This window comes from Melopsittacus undulatus, chromosome 2 (assembly GCF_012275295.1).
Source record: "Melopsittacus undulatus isolate bMelUnd1 chromosome 2, bMelUnd1.mat.Z, whole genome shotgun sequence".
NCBI classification, from domain to species: Eukaryota; Metazoa; Chordata; class Aves; order Psittaciformes; family Psittaculidae; genus Melopsittacus; species Melopsittacus undulatus.
In genome coordinates, this window is record NC_047528.1 from 113,282,657 (window position 1) to 113,304,689 (window position 22,033).

Sequence of the window (22,033 nt, forward strand, 5' to 3'; positions counted from 1 at the left end):
TTTGAGGGACATCTGCCTAACTCTGTGGCATGACCATTAACACTAGAAGTTCAGTTTTCCATTGCTGTCCACACTGCTCCCTCCTTCTGTCAGCAGCCTCAGTGTGGACATCAAGCACTGAAGGAGTCTCGGGGACTGAAGGGACCCTGAAGAGGGGCAAGGACAATATGTTTGGCTGTTCAAACAAGCTTGGATTAACCTCTCACTGGGAGACACAATGGCCTAACTCCCCAAGGCAGCCATGGGTTCTATTTTCTAGCTTTAAAATTGTACCATACCCCAAAGGAGCCTTCTCCACAACTCAGCCACAGCAGCTGTGTGAGAAGAGCTAGAGTCAAAGCAAGCGGCAAGAAGAGAGTTGTTGATACTGGCAAGTAAAACCTTAACAAACTTAGACTTTACCCAGATGAACATTTCAAGATGTTATGCTTATTTCAAGATGTTATGCTTACAGAAGTCTGGCAAAGCACAAGTCAATTGCCTTCAGTTACATGCTAAACTGATCAAGCTGAAGACCGATTCTCTTGCTGGCAATCATGGGCAGGAGTGCAAACTTGTCCTGGCAGCACTAGGATTTTAACACGCTCAAAGCATGTTGTCTGTGCATGGTATGGGCTCCCCTCAGTGTGTTGCCTCCTTTGCTTTCATGGAAAAGCAATGTTGATTTCTAAAGGACCAAGCCATGAGCCTGGTGCTGGACTAGAAACTCTTGGCCAGACAGCTTAAATACTCCATATCAAAACAAGTGTTTGTGACTGTGCTCCTCCCAGTCCCACTCACAACTCACTTCCACCTACCACATGATTTACACAAGACAAGGAAAGCCAGGAAGGGATTTTTATTTCCCAAAATGACCCCCACTTTTTATTCCCATCATTCTAAAAACAGCTCTTTCACGTAGCAGAGACAAGCGTGCCCTTGGTGATGCCTTCTGATCGCATTACACTAAGTCATTTGCCCACGAAGAGATACTTAAAATACACCATAAACATTTCTACCCTTGTGAAGTGTTTAAACTATCTTTTTATGGCCATGCCCTGCCTGCACCAGGGATGAATTTCTTGACAAGTGCTATGGTTAATGATTCAGCAGGTAGTAAAGCAATTTTTCCATAAGAATGAATGCTGTAGAGGCGGGAATGCATGCAGGGATTGATGAAATGCATCGTTTAAATACCCAAGTGCTGCGCTTTGCAGCGTAAGATCTTTTACATTTACATATCCCCAAAACAGTGCCCAAAATAGAGATTTGAACCGTGTGAAAGCAGAGCTAAAAAAGACTGTGTAAGCACACACAGGGTATTTGGTGCACCTCTTCATTCCGGTGTGGTGCTTGTAGGGTGTATCACTGAAACAGACAAAAGATGGTGCCGTGCACTAGTGTATCTCTTTTCTCACCGGTTATATTGAAACACTACAGATAAAGAGCGGACATTCACCCACATGTGTGGACAGACACAAATCCGGGGCTGGGACACTCGGTGCCCAGACACGGCTCCAGCCTGCGGTGCACACCCCGGCCGGCAGGGGGCGTCCTAGCGGCGGGCCGACCACGCCACTCGTCCTTCTGGCCTGCCAATGGGGAAGCGGCGGAGGCGGGTCTTGCCGCTGCCTCTACCAGTCGGAGGAGGGGCCGGGTAGCGTTAGCACCCGGAAGTGGCCTCTCTGCGCTTGCGGTGCCATAGAGCAGGAGTGGCGGGGCGGGGGCTGAGCCCGGCGGCGGGGCCGAGGCCTGCGTGAGGGCGACCGCGGCGGGGCCCGAGCCCCGCGGGGGGCGGAGGCAGCGCTATGGCGGCCGAGGGGAAGGTGACTGGGCAGAGCCAGGAGCAGTTCCTGCTGTTGGCCAAGGCGGCCCGCGGCGCCGCCCTCGCCAGCCTCATCCACCAGGTGCTGGAGGCCCCGGGCATCTACGTGTTCGGGGAGCTGCTGGACATGCCCGCCGTCCGGGAGGTGAGACCGGACAGGCCTCACGGCGCGGCGCGGCCCGCACCGGGCTGCAGGCCCAGCGGGCCCTGCCTGCGGCCCGGCCCGGAGCGCGGCGGAGCCTGACCGTGTGTCCCCGCAGTTGGCCGACAGCGAGTTCTCCCCCGTGTTCCGCCTCCTGACCATCTTCGCCTACGGCACCTACGCGGACTACCTGGGTGAGACCAGGCCCTGGGGCGGCGGGGGCACAGCGCGATTCACCCCGGCCTGGGGGGGATGGTCCCTCGGTGTAGAAACCGTGCCAGAGCCACGGGTACTTGTAGGAGCGCACTCAGCCTGCCCCCTCTGCAGTCAGGGCCGTGCCTCCAGCGCTACTGCACACGCCTGGCTGCGGCTTGGGCTGCAGACCACTGAGGGAGTAATTAATAGCACTGGCAGTAAGTAATTCTGGTATTTGCCAGCGGAGTGGGGAGCTTCGAAGAACGTCTTGACAAAGGTATTTCTGGGGGCAAAGGGAAAGACTCTGGGATCCTCTGGGATGTGCGGACCCTCATGAATAAGGCACGGGACAGGTAGAGAGGATGTCGTGAGGTTGAGGGGAGGAAAAGTGCTCAGAAAAGGTCTTTTGAGCCAAGAATTAATGGGAATGGCTTGGCAAGATGAAGGGTCACTTGGGGGATTGGTATGTATATGCTTTAAGAAAGAGGTATGATGCAGATGCTCCTGTGAAGGGCTGGGAAATGGAAAAAGAGGCATAAATTGTTATACTCTGTTCTTTCCCCTGTCAATAGCTGAAGCAGCAAACCTCCCTCCCTTGACAGAGGCTCAGAAGAACAAACTGAGGCACCTGTCAGTCGTCACTCTGGCTGCAAAGATCAAGGTAGTGGCCCTATTTTTCCCCAGTTTCCCCTTCCACTGGATTACCTCATGCTAGTTACCACCTTGTTTCCACAGTGCATCCCTTACTCGGTGCTGCTGGAGCAGTTACAGCTGAAGAATGTCCGTCAACTGGAGGACCTTGTGATAGAGGCTGTGTATGCAGATGTGCTGCGAGGGAGCTTGGATCAGCGGAACCAGCGCCTGGAGGTGGATTACAGCATTGGGAGGGACATCCGGAGGGAGGAGCTAAGCACCATCACCCGCACATTGCAGGAGTGGTGAGGAGGAAGCCCCCGATACTAACACCCAAAAATGGTTGCAGGAGTGGCCGGTGGCTTCCCCGGGTCCTCTGTGTGTTGCTGGGGGGTACTGTTATAGGTGGCCTACTTGGTCCCCTTTCCCACACTATAATGGAAAGTAATTTTCCAGATTCCTCTGTTTGTGGCTAGAGGGGTGATGAGACTGCAGCAACCTTTGCACAGTTCTGGCTGCTGGCAGGAGGCTTTCTGAGCCTGCATTTCCTAAGCTAGTGTCGTCTTGTTCTCTGCCCCCCCCAGGTAGTAACGTCCTTACGCACATTATGACATTGGACTCTTGCTCCTGTGTCCTCCCTGCGTGGTGTAGCTGACACCTTCTGGTCTTTTTGGCTTCTAGCGTTGAAAGCTGCCATCTTTCACGTCTCTTTCTATGCCATGTAAATTACCCGGCGTGTTCAGTTCCATGTCTTCTCTGCAGGTGCCAGGGCTGTGAGGTTGTGTTGTCGGGCATTGAGGAGCAGGTTAGCCGGGCCAACCAGCATAAAGAGCAGCAGCTGGCACTGAAACAGCAGATAGAGAGTGAGGTGAGTGGGACAATGAGGGAGCAGCCAGTGCCCCTCACTTTAAAATAACTGGAACCAGTACCCTGTGGTTGTTACAGGTTTTGCCCAAGTAAGGCACTACCTTTCCCTAGGCCAGACCAGCCTAGGGTGTCATGCCTGAGTAAGAGTCCTGAATCAGTGTGACATTCCTCTGCAGTGCAGGGGTCTGGGCAGCTGTTAGCTCTTTTGTTTGACCTGATCTTGCAGCTCTAAACTCCAGAACTTGGCTTAAAAAAACCCAAACAAACCAACCCAACCATCCTCTTTCCCCCACCCCCAGCTACTTCCCAACAAATTAAAACAGAAATCACAACAACAAAACAAACTAAATACCTTGGGAAATTCCTTGGTTCTTGCTTCTCTGCTGCTGCAGGTGGCAAACCTTAAGAAGACCATTAAAGTGACAACAGCTGCTGCTGCAGCAGCCACATCCCAGGACCCAGAACAGCACCTAACAGAGCTCCGGGAGCCAGCCCCTGGCACCAACCAGCGCCAGGCCAGCAAGAAGACTTCCAAAGCCAAAGGGTGAGGAGTGGGGGCAGATGAATAGAGCCACTCTCTGTGTGTGTGTGTTCAGGAGGTGAGCTGAGGGGAGCCCTGTTTCAGAGCAGTGAGGCTGCTGACTGTAGGGGTCTGCTCTGTGGACAGGCAGTGGTCAGAGATGTAGTCCTAGCTGAGCTTTTCTCCTGCTCACTTGAGGGGAAATCTGTGTAGCTCTTGATCTGAATCAGAGTTCATAAGCCTTCCTTTTGATCTTTACATTTAGAAAAGGAAGTTGAAGATCAGCCTGAATGTCCATCCTGATTGCTTTTCTTTCCTCTCACCACAGGCTGCGGGGCAGTGCGAAGATTTGGTCTAAATCAAACTAGTTGGATCTCTCTTCACAACTGGGAGGGTGAGAGGAAGAGATATGGAGGATGGAGGGGTAACAAAGGTCGCAAGTGTGATGCTTCTGAGCTCTTCACTGAGATACATCTTGCCAGCTCCTGCATGTTTGTTTTCTTTCCTATCTTCTTTACTGACTTTCCAAGCAGCTTCTCCCTCCTTTTCATCACAGCATTTCACACTCAAAACTTCCATTTGTTTATGTTGCCGTTTCCCCTACCACTCCAGCTCCCATTGCCTCGGCCTTGTGTTTCTTTCTCTCTCCCTGTCTTCTGACAGGTCAATTTAAAGAGCCATAAAACCATGTCAGTCACCGTTGCACCCACAGGGCATCACAGAAGCTTGGAAAGAGTGTGCTGGTGCTCAGCAATCATTTTGGCTCTGAGACCCCTGGGATACTTTGCTCCAGGATGCAGCTGCCATCTTTGATTGTTTAATCTTTGTTTTGCTAGGTGGGAGGGTAGGTTTTGAAGGGATTCTTTTAAAAATATATAAATATATTATAAATATATATAAAACAATAAAAACATAGATCTATGGACATATCTGTACAAACTTCTCCTCCTGTAATGGTGTCTCTTTGTCTTGTATACTGATTCTGGATGTCCCAAAACAAGCCATGATATTGAAAGCCTCTGTCCTGTTTCTGGTTGGTATATCCTGAAAGCATTCACTTTTCTAAGGGCAATGCCAGGGTAGCTGTGCTGGCATGAGAGTCCATAAATCGGGAACAAATCATGAATTTTTATTTAAAGAGTTTCTTGTGTGACTGATTTGCAGCAGGGATGTTCAGAAGAACATGCAGCTTTTCAGGTAGTCCCAGAGGAAAATGGAAAGTGATGTGGGCACTTGGCCAGTAGAGTTAGAGGTAGCAGAGTCCATGCCCATCTGGCTGAGGTTGCATAGTATTGATGTTTGGGCATTGATTGCTTTTGGGCAATGCTGGAGCCAGGCGGAAACAAGAAGTTGTAATGAAAGTGGCTTCTGGGAGATGCCCAGGAAACCCAGCAGGTTATCCAGGGTCTGCATCCTCGAGACTGGCTTGAAGCTGAGGCAGACAGACATGAGGGTCAGGCCGCTGGTCAGTGAGGGTGTACACTGGTGTGAGTTGCCACTGTGCCTCCCACCCCTGCTTGGATCCACCTCTTTCTTTATGCCAATGTTAAAATGGATTCCCTGACTCTGTGTTTCACTGGCTTGCATGAGTTTTCCCCTGGGTCAGCTCCCAGTGCAGGCAGGTGAGAGCTGGAGATGAGGCATGTCAGTAGGAGCTTTGTTCAGGCTGTGGGGAGGCGGGTGAGATGGTGCTTGTTGCAGTGGTAGCCGGGTGTGATGCCGTCGCAATATCGACCGCCCCCAAGTGCTGATTTGTGCAATATTGCTGTTTACTAATTCCAGGCTGCTGTAACAGCTCTGATGCTAGGTGGGAAGCCCTGTCACCTGAACCCATGAATTCATCTAGCTTAGAAGCAGCTTCCTTCCCTGTGTGTAAAGTCACAAGGCAGGACACACCAGCCGGCTGTGCTGGACAGGGCTATACCAAGCTGTCCTATGGTCACTGCTCTTACTGGCTGAGGTCTCCAAGAGCTACAGCAGCCCACCCATTCAGGCTGTTAACTGTAGTCCTCTGGCACAGAAATGCCAAGTAGGAGAGGTTTGGAATGAGGCTATCCAGCGGAGAGATGCAAATCTGGCTGCAGGAGTACATAAGGGGGCAACTGAGCCAGGTCTGTCTTAACCCTTCTAGAGAGGCCTGACTGATTGGCAGCAATAGGGAGTCTACTCGATGAGTCTTGTTGTACATAAGTTGCAGGGAAGGGATTGTGACAACAATTCCAGCTTTTTAAATTACCTTGAGCCTTCCTCTCTCTGCACTACATCACCTTCGTCTGGCTCTCTCAGTGAGGAAAGTCACTGTGCTTGTGTTTGCGATTGTGAGAAGCAATAAGGTCCATGCACATCAGATTCTAGCACTCCCTTTGAAGGGAGGTGCCAGTAGAAGAGGTGGTACCTGGTAAGCTTCAAGCACCTGCCAAATGTCTGGCACCTCATGCCTTTTGAAAGAGGAGCTGCTTGCAAAGCTGTTGGGGTGTGATGAGGAGTGAGGAGAATCTGCTTGGGATGGAGACGAGCTGGACAAAGTACGTGTCCTAGCCACCAACTGGTCCAGTGGGAGCTGTGCTGGAATGGTGGCTGTAACAGGGTGCGGGGAGTAGAAGTTACCAGTAATGGAGAAGAATATCTGTGCCCCATAAGAGTCCTGTTGGTGAATGAGAACAACCACAACAGCTCTTTGTCCCAGGCACTGTGGCTCCCCTCTGACCTGCTGGGCTTCGCTCTCTTTAATTGTACTGTGGCTACTGAGCACGAAGGGTCCTTTTAAAAGTACAAAACCCCATGAGCTTATCAGTGTAGACCAACACGGGGTCCTGCGGGGACTCATCACACCAGCCTTAGGCTGTGCTGAAGCCCCAGGCTCTTCACGGCTAAACCACAGTCAGCAAGAATCTGCTGCATCCTTCTGCCATAACCTCATTTGCGGCATCTGGCTTGCGTCCCTCTCCGAGGCTCAGCTCCACTCTCCAGTAGTGGCATTTGCCATGTGCTGCCATTGGCCTTGACCCCCCTTCCCATCTTCTTATTTGCCCCTCTCAAGGCTGGTTGTATTGTGGATTTCAGAAGAGTTTGGGATCAAACGTACTTGACTAAGGGGCATCTGCACAGCTCTCCGATTTCGCTCGCTTTTCAAAGGGAACACCTTTTAAGACCTCCATTGAAAAAAAAGCAAGCAGCAGGAGGTAGCACATCAGATGCCTTTAGACCTTTGGTATGGTTAAAAAATAAAAGAGAGGTGTGCAGTGCAGAATGAAACCACTGCTGCAGATTGCTTTGTCAGATGGCAAACAGAGGGCAGGAGCACAGATTTCCCTTTGCCCTTCATCTGAAAACCAGTTTGTTTTCCTGCTCACTTCAGCCGTAATGCTGAATTTCAGTCAGAGATGTGAAGATTAATTCATTAGTTAACATTTATAAATCACTTTGAAGATGGCAAGAGAGAGCTGAGTACTGAGCATCATTATTATTATTAGTTTGCATTTTAATTTTAAATGTCTTTGTGTTTAACCCTGTTTTATCCTAAAGAAAATGCTGATAAGCAGAGCCTGAGTAGAGCAGAATAGAAATACCTGGACACATGACAATCTAAGCCAAGGAATGAGGTTTAGGGGATTGTAGAAGAGAGGGTATGGAGAAGTGTTAGTCCCAGCTTGAAGAGCAGGAGGCCTGCTAGCCCTAGCATGGAAAGTGTCATGACTTGTGCAGTGATTCATTGCAATCTCCTCTTTGGATGTTTGGCTTCCACACCTGGATAGAGGAAATACTGGAAGCAGGACACAACCTGAAGGGGTTCATCACTGGTGTCTGACTTTTGCCAGCCTCCGGCCATCCTGTGGAGCGGTACCCATGGATTCTTTGCTGGGGTGATGAGGGTAATTTCTTCTTACTGCATTACTGGGGCACAGTTTCTCCTGTGGTGGGGGTGTCAGGCACCATGCACCTCTGCGGTGCCCATCTGTACTTGGTGAGTGGGGGAAGCATACCCAGCAGGCAAGCACCCTGCAGAACTTGTCCTGAGGTCTCCCCATCCTCCAGTGCTTTGTGCTGAGGGACCTCTGGAGGGAGAGGTGGGCTTTGTGCTTAATGGCCCTGAGCAAGGCTCCCCTCAGAGAGCCAACGTGTTGGTCACTGGGGTTGCTGAGGCTGCCTTTGCCCCTGTTCCCCAGAGGAGGCATAAGGGGAGGGTTTGGTGTTTGATGGGCTGGTGTGTACCAGAGTCTCTGTCAAATGTTACCAGGGCTCCTTTGTGCTGGGCCCTGCTGGCTGAGGAATAAGGGTGTCTCACGACATGGGTTTCCCCAGGCTGGTCTGGGGTGATGTCAGCCCTGCCTCTGCCCAGCAGCAGGACACATACCCACTGCCTCCATCCTCCTGCAGGTGGATGCTGGGATGCTGCAGAGGTCACAGTGATGCCGTGCTCCCCTTCTGTGGGATGTCCGTGGGGCAGCATCGTCCCCCAGGGCTTCATGTGGAAAGACATTGGCTCACCTCCCCTCTGAAGGCTTGTTGGGGCAGGTGGGTACCTGGCAGTCTGGTCTGTTGGGTGGATGGACACAGATGGATGTGGGAAGCTTCCCGTGCTTCCCTTCTCTCAAAGGCTCCATGCCAACAGCAGCCACTGAGGGTTGTGCCTGTCCCTTGCCATGGCTGGACCAGCCTCACTGGGATGAGGGTCTAGCTCTGTGGGGTAGTCAGAAGAATCCCACGGTCCTTGTCAGCAGTTGCAAATGCACCTCTCAGATCACTGACACCCTTCTTGTCTCCTGATTATGCCCTGGAATAGCTCCTCATTTTCCTTCTACGACCCCTTTCTCTCCCTGCCATCCTCTCAGCAGCTGTGTTTGCTCCCACCTGCAGGGCTCTTCTTTCCTCATTCTTTTCCCTACTACCAGTCACTGCTTAGTCACTCAGAAACCCCCACCTGCCTTCTTTCCTGGTTCCTCAGACACCCACCCTTTGCGTGTCTCTCTTTGGGACTGCTGCAGTTTTCCAGGAGCATCCCTGATGGTGCAGAGTGGAATGGGGCTGGATTTGTGTCTGCCTCCTCTGCTGGTGATAGGCTTTGCCAGGGAAAGGAGTTCATTTGCAAGAATTCCCTGTGCAATGTGCAATTATATTCACATTGTGATGAGTTCAATAGATACCAAAACATCAGCTGGATTCAGGAGCAGTGACCATCATACAGGTAGCAAGAACATCCAGAATCACTCTAGCAGGTGTGTGTGTGTATGTGTGTGTGTGTTAAAACCAATTTCACACTTTCCTGTTCCAAGGCATGAGTGAAGCTTCAGCCCCTTTGAATTCCCTTTGCCAGCGCCAGCTCAAGCTGTTCTTCCTCCCTGCTGTTTATTTCCCTGGAGTATAGACTTGTCTTTGCTGAACTAACCAAACCAGTCCCCTCATGCACTGTGAGCTCTCCCCAGCTTGCAGGCTATCCTACAAGCTTGCTCTTACCTGCACTTCAAATTAGGCTTTCTTGGTTAGAAATGAGCACAGTTCTTTTCCACAGGTGAAGTCTGACCAGTGTCTCACACAGCAACAGCAACACACATCTATAGCTACCAGAAATGCCTTCAGGACTGTATGCATCTGCTCCTCTGTGCCTCAGCAGGTGCTTAGTTATTATATGATTCACTGGTGACCCTGAGTCTTTCTTGTTTTTTGCTGTTTACAATCAAAGTGGCTTCAGTTTGCAGCTAGAAAGTCTTGATCTTGGGTCCTGTGTGCCTGTTCCCTTTTACTTTGTGCTACTCACTTCAGTGTTAATAGCACAAAGTAGACTAACAGAGTCAACTAACAGAGTCCCTTTGCTCTTCCTGACACCCACAAGGCCACCTCCATCCTCCTGTGCCATACCTGCATCCAGTATGGCAGTGTCTCTGGGTTTTATTTATTTTCTTATGTACTTCAGTCATCTTTGTTCTCCTTTTCCCTTACCAGTAAGGGATGGATACTGTGAGGCTGATACCTCTACTTCCAGCTTACCCCGGATCAATAAGGCACCAGCAGTTGAAGGCAGTTAGTGTCTATTCTATTTCCCTTCCTTTGTATCTCCTTGTTTCTCTTCCTTTGTATCCCCCCCCCCAAGTTTGTATTAAGCACCCTCAGGATTTCTTGAACCTAGGCAGCCAAAGCAGGTAGATGTGAGGAGATAGTGGAAGTGATATAATATAATATAAAAAGTTACATTTAAGAAAGGGATTAAAAAACAAACCCCCAAACAGATTATTTTAGTGTTTTGTAGACAAGTAGAAAAAAGTTGTAAAATCAAACAAGATTTTAACCTAGACCCTGTATTGAGCTCTGCATTAAACCCTGTTGTTCTTCAACACTGGATTCAGTGCCGCAGGACTGGCATTTACTGATGGGTTTTTCAGTCCTGCCCCATGGAATCGCACATTGTGTTCGCAGGGAGCTCCAGTTCCTGCCGCTCTCTTTGTGCTCCCATGTGCTTTGAAGTCCCAGTCAGGTCACCAGGTCTCTTCTTCCACTTCCCACCCTCCCCTGCAGTCTAGCATGGTGCCAGCTTTCCCCAGTGATTCATAGATGTTAAAGCCTGACGGGACAGGTATAACCATGTCATTTGGCTTCTCAAGTGGCCAAGAGCAACCTCATCCCATTCCTCTCTGTGCCCACTCTCGAACTTCTCTTTGAGGCATCCCAGCTAGGTTTGGAGCAGTGAGAGCTGGAAAACCCAGGTGTGCTCTAATCATCCCGCCCTCCCGTGAAGGTCTGCGTCTCATTTCCAGCTCCATCGTTAGGGAGCAGCAGGTTTTCTGCTAGGTTGAAGAGCCCTCTACTGTCAGAAGCCTCATTCCCACATAGGTAATACCAGCTCATGCTCACGTGGAATGAGCTCAGGCACAAGAGTCTTGATTTCATGTTATCCTGTAGTGCCGGTTGGTGTTTCCAGGCTTCAAGTCATCCTTGTTGCACCCTTCTCGAGTCCTAATCTTTGGTGTCCTTTTTAGTGTTGTATAACTGGATTTCACACAATTGGTTCACTGCTGTGATACAGGGGAGAGACTTCACCTCCCTTTTTGCTGAACACAGGCTAATGCATCCTGGCATGGCCCATCTCCACAGATGGAGAACTATGCAAGCACCATTCATTTCTTTGGTCATCTCCCAGTCCCCCAATTCACTGTGGATTTTCCAGAGTTTCCTACAGAGTCTCCAGAAAACAGTCCAACATCTTGCAAGATCACAGACTATGTTTGTTTTCCTGGATGCATGTCCTGCTGCCTCCAGTGCACCCAGCACTGTTTATGAATAAGCACCACACCAATAGTTATGGACTGCTCTGTGCAGCTCATCCTCTTCCATCATTTATCACTTTAATTGTTCCTTCGGTCCTCTGAAAGCTTCATCAGCTCTGGTTTAATGCCTCCTTTCAGGTCATTAGTCAAGTTACTAATGAGCATTAGTTTCACAGCAGCATCCTACTAGAAATAATTTCATATTCTGGGGTCCTTCCTCCCCATTACTTGAATTCTATCAGTGAGCTAAAATTTATAATATTGGCTCTTTGGTTGTTTTAATAATCCTTTATTTATTTGAAATCAGCACATAGCCTTGTGTAGCTCAGGAAGGTACCTCGTGCCCATGCTGCTCTACACTTCAGGTTGCTCTAGTGCCTTTGTTAGCCCAATCCATGTTTTAACTAGGAAATACTACAGCTGCTGAACAGAACTGATTTTGAGAAAGTGAGATCAAAACCATTATAAAGACTGATCCATACAATACATCCATTTGTATTTCAAAATGTTGTGCATTGTCCATCTCTCACCTTGACTGAATGCCTGGTTTACTCCTGTGGATATCATCTCCTTTGCTGTTTACAAGTCTTGCCACAGGGTTGGCTTTCCCCATGACTCTACAGTGCTTTCAGAAGTGCAGCAGAAGGTGCACAGAGCTTCAGGGCTAACAACAGAAATGTTTAAGGACAAAGTGCCCACTAGCTCTTATGGCTCTTGTTTTCACCCTACATTTTCAAATATGGAAAACTGAATATACAACAAACCAACCCCTTCAGTTTCTATTGCTCTATTTGTATAGCTAATGCACTCTCACTTGAGGATATGGCATCCATCTTTCCAGCAGTATTCCCAGCCTCATTCTGCCTACATCCCTTTCCCTACTGACCCCCATTTTAAGCATGGCAGGCCCCTCCATCTCACTCCAGGGGTCTCACTTGCTCCTTAGGAAGATCCGGAAGTCCCAGTGAATTGCATTGCTTCAGCTGGTGCCATATGAAGGTGACAGCTGAGGAGTGAGAATGGATTTTGCCCCCATCAGATGGATAAGGATGGCTCGGAACCACTCCCCACACATCTTAAACAAACACTGCTTTGACTTTCATGTTGGGAACATCCAACTTTCTCTGTCTGCACTCTGCTGGAGGACCTGTCGCAGACATCTCAAAGTCAAGAGACTCAACCCACACCTTCCCTTTGTCCTGACTTTCCATACTTACCTTTTGGTTTGGGATCTCTATAACTCTTTCCTGGGCTCCTGTCTCTGTTTGCCAGCCTTAACACAAGGGTTTCCCCTAGCTGAACTTCTTTTACTGTTTCCCTAGACCACCACAGCCTCATCACAGCTGGAGAAGGCCAAGATCTTGGAACCAAACATACAGCAGTTAGTGAGGCTCAAGCACTGGGGAAATGACACCCCCCAACACAGAGTGGAAGAGCATGAGAGGGTCCCACATCCATAAGCAGGGCAGCACCCAACAGGGTGCAGAGGCTGAAGCCAGATAAAAATCTCAGGGATTAGACCAAGATTAGGAATTCCATGCCCAAAATGGAATGAATCCCCACATCTTAAACGTCCAAGTTAATCCCCATTGCCTTCATACCCATCCCTTTTCTCTTTCTCAGACATTGACTTAAACAGTGGCCAGCTGGTTACCACCACTGGTTCAATGCTGTGAGCACCTTCCTGAGCTCACCTGCTTCTTCACTGGATCAGAACACCAGGTCCTGCATCTTGTGCCAGTCTAAAGCTACCACTGAGATGGCTGCTGCTGTTGCTCCAATTCTTCCAGTCTGGCAACCCTAAAATGACTTGTTTGCCACTAAACCTTCCCCAAGCCCTCCTTTTGTCAGTGAAGCTCCATCACCTACAGCTCCACCCTGACCTTCCTTGAAGGGTGAAACAAATGCAAACTCTGCTCTGTCAGGTGCTTGTTTCTGCATCTCTTTTTCAGGGCAAGTCCTCTGTTAGTGCCCATATGTATAACATGGGGATACATGGCAAACTCCCAGCACACTGCTTCCAAGTGTAAGCCACCCATCCTGCCTTCTGTTCCAAATGAACTGATAGAAAGGCTTCCATAGGGGTGTGTGGTGGAGAAGGAAATCAGCCCAAGAATGCAGGTGATGTCCCCTAGTCCTGTATTCTTAATGCCTCCCATTTCAGCTAATACTGAAGTTAAGAAAAGGTCATTCCTAACAATGTCAGCCTCAGTTGCAGAGAAATAAGGAGAAAATAACAGAAATATTCCCTGGCCATAGAAGAGCCCCAGTGGCCCAATTCTGGGCTGCACAGATGGCCAGACAGCAAGAAAGACCAACCAATCTCCTTGGAGTGCAAGCACAACTACAGCTGTTAAAGGGTATTTTTGCCAACAGTGGGTTCTCGGGTCTTCAATTTCCACCTTGAGCATTATCTCACTTTATAACTCTAGGGGAAGGCTACAGGGTTATTTTCTCTAAGAAAATTAAGCCTTAGAATTAAACACCAAGCTTCTCCTCTGTAATGTCCAAGGATATGAAAGAGGTTACTCAATCGCACAGCAAGTTCGACTAGGCTGGCTGAAGGTAAAGACTGACCCAAAAGATTCTTTACATTTGTTTCTTTATTCAGTAAACATCTAGTTACAAGTTTCACAAATTAAAAAAGTGGGGGAGCTGACTGAAGAGGCGTCGGGGGCCACAGGCTGATCCAGCTTCTGTTCTGCTCCTCCCTTCTCTAACGCACACATCCTTCTGTTTCTCCAGAGCTGCACCAAGGAGCAGGAGAGGAATCGAAGCCTCTGTCCCAGTGAGGGGACTGACATGGGGTTCTAGCAGAATTCCCTCCTATTTCTTTCACAGGGGACTAAACACAAACTTCAGAACCAGTCCAACCCAGCACAGAAGAGTGGAAAGTATGGAAGAGGAAAGGTGGCAGCTCCTCATGCCTACCACTACCGGCAGAAAGAACAGAAATGAGGGAGAGCAGAAGGGCAGTGGGCAATGAATGCATTCCTTGCACATTGGTAACATTCCCCACGCCCCACTGCAGCACCCAAATGGGGCAAAGAAGAGCAATGCATAAGATTAGTTGCTTTGTTTCAAATCTTTAAGTGGGAGAGAGGTTAATACTAAATTTGAATAGGGTCCGAGTGGTGCTTTGAAGGGGCTTCAGAGTTTCACTGTCTGTACCTGGGAGGAAGGGAAACAGAGCATGAGAAGAGTTAAGTGGTGATTAGAAAGCAGCACAGAATAACAGCACAGAATATAAAGACATGTTTAAAACTGATGTCTAGACACCAAGAAAGACTCTTTTCAAGCACCTGATCACATCCTAGTGAACCCTATTCAAAACACATGAGAGCAGTCACTGGAACTTCTATTTCAAACCTGATTGGCAGCAAATGGTCTCTAAGTTCTATAGAGTGACAGTATAAACACTCTACAGATTGAGATCCTACATCATTTAATACCATTTCAATCACCAGTTAAGGACGACACCACATTTTCTTGCTGATGACAAAGTAACTTAAACAGCTTCCACCATCCCTTTCAAACAGTCATTTCTCAAAATTCACATGTTCCACTGCTCTCTAGATTAAGTGGGAAAACCCATTTCCAACCAACATTTCGAAGACTGGTGCCATGAACAGAAATAATCACATGGCTGCGAAGCAACCACGCAGTAGAAGAGGATAAAAACCTGTGAAGACTTACAAGAGCGTGTAGGTAGATTTGGGGGTGGCCACACTGCACCCCCCACAAGGTCTGCTCTGGGTTCACCAGTCATACCGACGGGACTGTCTGGAGGGAGAATCCTCAGGGCCCTGGATTGCAAGACGAGTCCCTTCAGCCCGACGGCCGCTGCCGCCTTCGTGCCGCCGGTAATCCAGCCCCCGCTGTGCCCGGAAGCGGGAGGTCTCCCGCCTCCACTCATCGTCAAATGCGGCTGCATCACCTGTGTAAGGAAAGGTGGAGCTCAGGTGAGGATGTGGTGGGGAAGCAGTACCTGGGCTTGCTGGGGGGAGCACACAGGCAGTGCTCACTTTCGTCCATGTTGATGTAGTCCTGCCTCTCCTCCTGGTCACCCGTGCGATGATTCCGGGACCGCTGCATGATGTGTGCCCGCTCTCTGATGTGGTGTCCAATTGACATCTGTTCCAAGCCGCTATCAGAGTCCCTTACAGTCCGTCTGGTCTCACGGATCTGCAGGCAGATTCCCAGATAGCATCACCATTTTAATTCATTCTCCCAGCCCCACACGTCACTGATTCTTGCCTGCACTATTTCAGTCATGTTGCACTGCCACTACTCTCTGCCACTACTCTCAGGATGTCAGACGCAACATAATGAAGAAGGGAAAATGGATTTCCCCTACCAGCATTTCCCATTCCCTCCCAGTGGCCCTCAGCATGGTTCAGTGAGTCACAACACGCTCCCCAACTGCGACTGACTGCACAGCAGAAGTGCTGTGGGTGGCCAACACTGAGCCACCAAATGAAGTCTACCCACCCACAGCAAACCCAGCAGCCTCATGCCTCCTCCTTACCCCACCAGGTGCTGAACGCATCTCAGAGGTCTCTTGGTAGACCTTAGGCCCATCACCCAAATTGGAATAGGAGATGACAGTTGAGGAGGTAAATGTCTGGCAGTTAGCACCACTTGTCATATGCTCCTGAAAAAAGAAATGGGGAATAGTATAAAGAAGGAATGAGAGAAGAAATGGCAGTTAATGCTCTCCCTATACAACAAAGTAGGAAGAAATTACAATAGGAGGAATATAAATCCCACGGGTACAACTTTCTGGAGAACACATCTACCTTTAAATTAACTCTTCTTTCTTGCTAAAAGAGTCTACCCCCACACTTCCTTCCTCAGCCACCTCTCTGCACTCAGAGGGTACACCTCAGGAACAAGCTCCCTGCCAGTGAGACCTGGTCACAACAGAAGGCTTAGAGCCTCTGCCACCTTGGCAGCTTGAGCGCAGCCCATACCAAAGCAGCACAGGAAGAGGTGAGACATTAAAGGGGATGACAGGAGCAGTCTCAGTATTTCTCCCAATACAAACTTATTTATGGAGGGTTCTTACCATGTTTCCAATCATGTCGTTCATCATCCCAAACATATCTATAAAGCCACCTGCCTGTTAAAAGAAGAAGAGAACACAAGAACATATGAAGTCACTTTGGAATGACACAGGAGGAAAGAACAACAAACTATCTGCAAGGGACAAGAAACTGCTGCCTAAGTAGGAAAACCTTCTTCTTTTCCCTTTCTTTCAGTGGTGAAGAAAAAAAAACATTTTTTCTGCTGCTGTTCCCTCAGGTTGCATTGTCCAAGTGTTCTGGCTTTCCAGATCTCTGGATACAGCAAGGGTTGTTCATTTAGTTCAAGCCTGACTCCTTATGCTCTCTGAGTCCAGGCACTCCACAAAGCTAAGAGAAGAAATCTCAGGATGTGCACTAACAGTGACCTTAACCATAGCACAGTCATCCTCAACGATGTTTTCACCTCATCACTGTCAACTCTTAAACCACAAGGAAGTTTCCATTGGTTGTAGTTTTTCCTAACATAATAACAAGTTTTCTTCTTTTCCCTACAAACACCGAACTTTTTAATCTTGTAAACCTAAAGGCTGCAGCAATCTACTGGGCCAGCAGGTCTCACAGGTTACTTGTGCAATATGTAAACAAAATTACTATGTCACTTTCAACTTGCTGTTATTTTTGTTTCCTCCAGTAGCCTCTTGTTCTCCTTTTCAGCAGAGCAGCACTCACATGCAATGCTACTGCCCTTTGAAGTCTGTCTGTATCCTTATTAATTCTTTCCTGAGCTACAGTAATGCCAGGATGCTCAGTCTCTTTCACTGAGGCAATCCTGCAGAGTGAGGCAGCTGAAGTTACTGGATCCGGAATAACCTATTTCCACTGTATTAATTTAGTAGATGACGGAGATCAGTGTGCCCCAAGCATGGTGTCCTCAATAACACAGAGCCATTCTCATTCCAGCCCTGTTCACCTGAAGTATTCTGTAGGCTTCCTCTTCTGCCATTGCTGACAAAGGAGGTTCAACAATGATCTCTGCCTACTGATGGCCAAGTCTCTTCCTCATGTCATCACAGTTCCTCCATTACCTCCAAACAGATCCAGAGTTTCTTTTTAGACATATGAGGTTATTAAGAGACTATCTGCTCTTCTCAGATAGTAACTGTCCCAATTCCTATGAAATATTGTGCTATAATAGCTTTAGGGCTCTTTTCTGGTCAAGGTGCAAATACAGCCTCCTGAAACAAACAGCATTAGAACCTCTTCTCTAAAACAGCTCACGGACTAGATTAAAACATTAGAGGGGAAACAAGAGAAAGGCCTGAAGTCACACAGCAACTCAATGAAAGAGATCTAAGTGAGACCAGCTGCCTCCAGTTCCAGTTCAATACCTTCTTCTGTATTCTGTTTACTATAAATCTAGATCTCATTCTGGTCTATTCACACCTTCCCACCCTCACTACCAGTTAGGATGGATGGTCTTGCTCACAGATGGGTACATTTTAGCACCAGCTGCACACAGCGCTGATGAATCTCCGTATGGAACCGCTAATTTGGAAAGCCTCTAATGTGATCCAAAAACAGAGAACTTACCATGCCGAGCATCCCAAAGGGTGAAACAGCTCCTGCCTGCCAGGACAAGAGAAAAAACAGAACAGAGTATAACTTTGCAACAGCAAAACAACAGATTTTCCTCAGAACACCCTCATCCTTCTCAGAAACACAACTAGAAATGATTAGGCCCAACAAACAGATGAAGGAAGTGCCCTCCAGACTCATAGCAGTTCAAACCACATTGTCCCTAACAAATGAAACAGAGGGTGATGCTCCTAAATCAATATAAATGGAAGAAATTTATGTCCTGGAGAAACAACATGCATTACTTCTTCCCCTCCTCCCATTCAATCTAGAATGCAGTTCTGTTTAATATATTAATGTGGAGTAAAGACAAAAAGAAGAGCACCACAGTTTTAGAGAGATCAGTTCTGTGCCCACCACCCAGTCAGGGTGAAAGACAGAAGTTAACAAGGCAGTTTAACAAATCCTGCCCTGTGCTCAGCACCTCTTTTACCTGCATCCTCCGACCAGGCTGGCGAGCCCCAGGGGTGGTGCCATCAGTGATGCCAAGGAGTGGGCCGAAGCCGAAGCTTCCCGAGAGCATTCGGTTCATGTGCTGCCGGTGGATGGCAAAAGGGTCCCTTTCAGAGAGGTGGAGAGAACATTGGTGAGGAAGGAATGACAAGACAAAGCCCTGCATTACAGAAGTGTACATTCTTTTCCAAGCTGACAATCCAGAACCCCAAGAAATCAGTGTTGCTTATGGTGATCCTTAGTGCCAAAAGGGACTTCTGGATCCCATTTATTTCTTGAAATAGAAGACACTGCACCACAGAATCCCTCTCAGGCACTAACTGATGTCTGTTCAGAGTAGTTTGGTGATCTCCTCCTACTAACGCTTTAGGGCCAAGTATGGCCAAGGCCATTCCAGAACCTCACTGCCTAACAAATGAAAGTCACTTCTCAGACTTGCAGTCCACATACCACCATCATTTCACATTCATTTCCTCTTGTGCCATCAAACCTCTTTACATTAACAGATTTGTGACACAACCAAACCCTGCAGTTCTTCATTTTGCAGGGAGGTGCACAATAACCCTCTTGGTTGCAAAGAGACGACACACTGGCTGGACCAGAGAGTAAGTGACCCTAAATACTGCCTATTACCCTTCCACATACATGCAAACAAACATGCTCAAGTACAAGACTGAAACCTCCAGAAGGGGCTGTATGGCCTGACACTGCGTAACCTCCCTCTGTTCCAAGTAACCTTTATCTGCTATTTTCCTACAATGTTATGTGTACACCTGGCAAGAGATTGAGACCATGTACAGGTTTTGCAGATTTGAGAGGGAATGGGAAAAATAACTGGGGTCCCTAACTGGTTTTTCTTCCTTTGCAGCCTTCACTTTGAAGGCTGTACACATTCACATGCTGGAAGTGCAAGGAGAGAAAAAGGAGAATAAGGACAAATGGTCACAGAATACAGTGGTCACAGTTTGGGAAATCCATAGCATTTCTATGTGGATCTTACAGCCTGCACTCATCCCTCTTGAGTGCAAGTAACCTCAGCAGCATAGAACGCTCCTGAGATGACAAAAGTGCCTACTACAAACCATTACTTTTCTGTCTGTACTGGAAATGCTTCCCATAACAAAAGTCAGACTCATTCCTGCCACATCAATGAGGATACACAGTCATTCTGTGACTAACTGGGGCATCAAGGTTTCCTTTCCTGCTAACATGCTTACAGCCGATAAAATTCTTATTACCAATTTTACAAGCAGAACTCAGACTTTGCTTTTCTACAGATATTAATTCCACTACATTTCTAGTAGTGCAATGCTTAACATAATCAAATTCTTACTGTGTTACAGCCTATTCCTTACCGGCTTTGGCAAAGACTGCCAACTTAGTTTTACTGTCAAAATTTATCAATAGCATCCAATTTCTGGAGTGTGGACAGCAACAAAAACAGCCAGTAAAAGGAATCCCAGGAAGAGTTCTTGGGACCTTTAGTTAGATTTGAAGCCTTGTACTTCAAACTGCTGGCTGTCTTAACTTAGTTCCTTACAACTTGACAACTGCTTTAGCACTCTTCTCCAGATCCATTAATTGTGCCCCGTGCAGAACAGCAACAAACACTGGATGGAACAGTAGATTTTATTATCTATCTGAAATGAAATCCTACTTGGCGTAAGAGAGCACAATAATCCTTACACTAAGAAGAGGATCAGGTATTCCAGCCCTCTCTCCCTCAGACAGTTGCAGTTCCTTTTGGCCTACTTTATTTAATCACGCCTTCCTTCCAGACCATGCTCCAGTATTACAGAAAGGAGACCAAGCCTAATGAGGTTATTCCTTGCGCTGCCCCCTTCGCAAGGGTCATGTGTGTTTGTTTCCCTGCTGCCAGCCCGCAGCTGCTGCGCTGCGGCACTCCCGCCGCCCGGAAGGCCCTGTCCCCACCGCTCGGACGGGAGGGTAACACACCTGCCCCCCCCAACCCCAACACCCCAGGGCCGCAGCCTCCTTCCCCCCACCGCAGCGGGTGCCCAGCTCGACTCACATGGCAAACATGGGGTCCTCCGGCTCGCCATCCCTCATCAGCCGGAACATGCTTCTCTCGGTCGGAGGCGGCCTCTGCGGAGGGGAAAGAAGGTGAGCACAACGGAGGCGGAGGGCGGGGAGGGGAGGAGCAGGGAGCCGGCCCTCCCGCTCAGCGCCTCCGCGTCCCCTCAGGCCGGGCAGGTGACGGCAGAGCTCCCCCCGCGGCGCCGTAGGCCGCGACCCGCCCGCCGCGGCCCTCCCGGCCCCGGGCCCAGGCCCCGCCCCCAGCCCCGTTCCTGTGCCGTGCCTGCGGGCGCGCCGCTGGGTGCCGAGCTGCGGGCACAACCCCTCCGGTCCGCGGCAGCAGGGAGCCCACAGGCCGATCACTCCTGCGCGCCCATCGCGGCCCGGGCCAGCACTCGCCGCTGCCGCCCCGCCCGGCCAGCCGGCTACAAACACGCATGCGCCACAGGCCCGGCGGCGACGCGATCACCGGGGAGAGAGGGGAGGGCCGGAAGGGCTGCTCTGTAGAGCGCCCCCTGGCGCCCGTCGAGGCCCGTGATCCGCCGCCCCTCAGCCCTGGGCCCGGCCCTGCGGGGCTCAGCAGGTGCAGGAAGGCCTCGGTCTCGGTGGGAGCGGGCCCGGTGGCGGCTCCCTCCGCACGCCTCACCGTCGGGGAGGTGCCGGTAGCGCCAGCCTGCCCGGCAGTGCCTGGTGGGTCCGGGAGCGAGCTGCAGCTGGCAGCGAGTGAAAACATGCCCTAGTGACAAGGGGCTATTGTTCCTCGAGCAGAGGCGGTGGTGGACGGGCACCGGGGGTGTTTGCCAACCTCCCACCTCGGTAAGAGGGCGGCCGAACGGCCGAGGAGAGTGCTCGGAGGGCTGAAATGAGAGGGAGCGTGGCCATGGGTGCCTCTGCCATGCTCACGAGCCAGGGGACACCACAGAGTATGTGGCAGTGCTGCCAGTGCTGTAGCTGTGGTAAACTGGCAGTGGGTTGTCACTGCCCCTGAGTAGCCGCCAGAGCCACAGACAAAGCACAGAGACTCAGTGTGTGTGCAGGGAGTCACCATGCACCAGTGGGCTGACAGCCTCTGTCACCATTCCTGGTGAATGCTGGTTTCCTTCAGCTACCTCCAGCTCCACTGGATTGAAAGGAAGAGAGTGGGGTGGCTTGTGGCTTCTTGAGACCAGGGCACACTTCCCTAAGTGGGGTTGAGTGCGGAATCTGCCCTGCTGTGTGCAGAGGCCAGGCTAAACCCATGCCAGAGGCTGCAGGACATGGTTGAGACATCGAACTCCTGAGCTGTGGCAGAAGCCACATCCCTGGATTTCAGAGTCTGACAGAGGAACGTGACCTGGTAGCACGTATCACGTGGTGGAACGCACAGGGGACTTGGCAATACTTCTTGCTATAGCAGGTCTCAAAACTGCTTAGTGTCCAGGAAGACCTCCCACTGGAGGCCTGTGTGCATGCGTAAGACCC

At 49.6% G+C, this 22,033-nt stretch overlaps 2 protein-coding genes across 3 annotated transcripts; one reads left to right on the forward strand and one right to left on the reverse strand.

Annotated features, from left to right (window-relative positions):
• Nucleotides 1-1,685: 1,685 nt before the first annotated feature.
• On the forward strand, nucleotides 1,686-5,095 carry COPS7A (COP9 signalosome subunit 7A). Of its 2 annotated transcripts, XM_034074389.1 has the most exons (8): nucleotides 1,686-1,949; nucleotides 2,065-2,140; nucleotides 2,714-2,802; nucleotides 2,877-3,079; nucleotides 3,537-3,642; nucleotides 4,034-4,185; nucleotides 4,490-4,555; nucleotides 4,874-5,090. In XM_034074389.1, exons 1-7 carry the CDS (start codon nucleotides 1,788-1,790, stop codon nucleotides 4,527-4,529), a joined length of 828 nt encoding a protein of 275 aa, XP_033930280.1. In that variant the 5' UTR covers nucleotides 1,686-1,787; the 3' UTR covers nucleotides 4,530-4,555; nucleotides 4,874-5,090. The 2 variants fall into 2 exon arrangements, with proteins under 2 accessions (XP_033930280.1, XP_033930279.1); XM_034074388.1 differs by having other exon boundaries at nucleotides 4,490-5,095.
• Nucleotides 5,096-14,208: 9,113 nt separating this feature from the next.
• MLF2 (myeloid leukemia factor 2) lies at nucleotides 14,209-21,003 on the reverse strand. The gene is made up of 9 exons (XM_034071488.1): nucleotides 20,856-21,003; nucleotides 20,568-20,641; nucleotides 18,516-18,642; nucleotides 18,038-18,073; nucleotides 16,489-16,542; nucleotides 15,949-16,074; nucleotides 15,446-15,605; nucleotides 15,117-15,357; nucleotides 14,209-14,591 (listed from the first exon to the last, which is right to left on the reverse strand). Exons 2-8 carry the CDS (start codon nucleotides 20,615-20,617, stop codon nucleotides 15,179-15,181), a joined length of 732 nt encoding a protein of 243 aa, XP_033927379.1. The 5' UTR covers nucleotides 20,618-20,641; nucleotides 20,856-21,003; the 3' UTR covers nucleotides 14,209-14,591; nucleotides 15,117-15,178.
• Nucleotides 21,004-22,033: the final 1,030 nt, after the last annotated feature.

Excerpts from the sequence above, each read along its gene's own strand:
- COPS7A (XM_034074388.1), top strand. The coding sequence starts at position 1,788 with ATGGCGGCCGAGGGGAAGGTGACTGGGCAGAGCCAGGAGCAGTTCCTG. Across the intron at positions 3,080-3,536 it reads ACCCGCACATTGCAGGAGTG|GTGCCAGGGCTGTGAGGTTG; the intron begins GTGAGGAGGAAG and ends TCTTCTCTGCAG. Across the intron at positions 4,186-4,489 it reads AAGACTTCCAAAGCCAAAGG|GCTGCGGGGCAGTGCGAAGA; the intron begins GTGAGGAGTGGG and ends CTCTCACCACAG.
- MLF2 (XM_034071488.1), bottom strand. The coding sequence starts at position 20,617 with ATGTTCCGGCTGATGAGGGATGGCGAGCCGGAGGACCCCATGTTTGCC. Across the intron at positions 18,643-20,567 it reads GAGGACCCCATGTTTGCCAT|GGACCCTTTTGCCATCCACC; the intron begins GTGAGTCGAGCT and ends CCTCTCTGAAAG. Across the intron at positions 16,075-16,488 it reads ACGACATGATTGGAAACATG|GAGCATATGACAAGTGGTGC; the intron begins GTAAGAACCCTC and ends TTCTTTTTTCAG.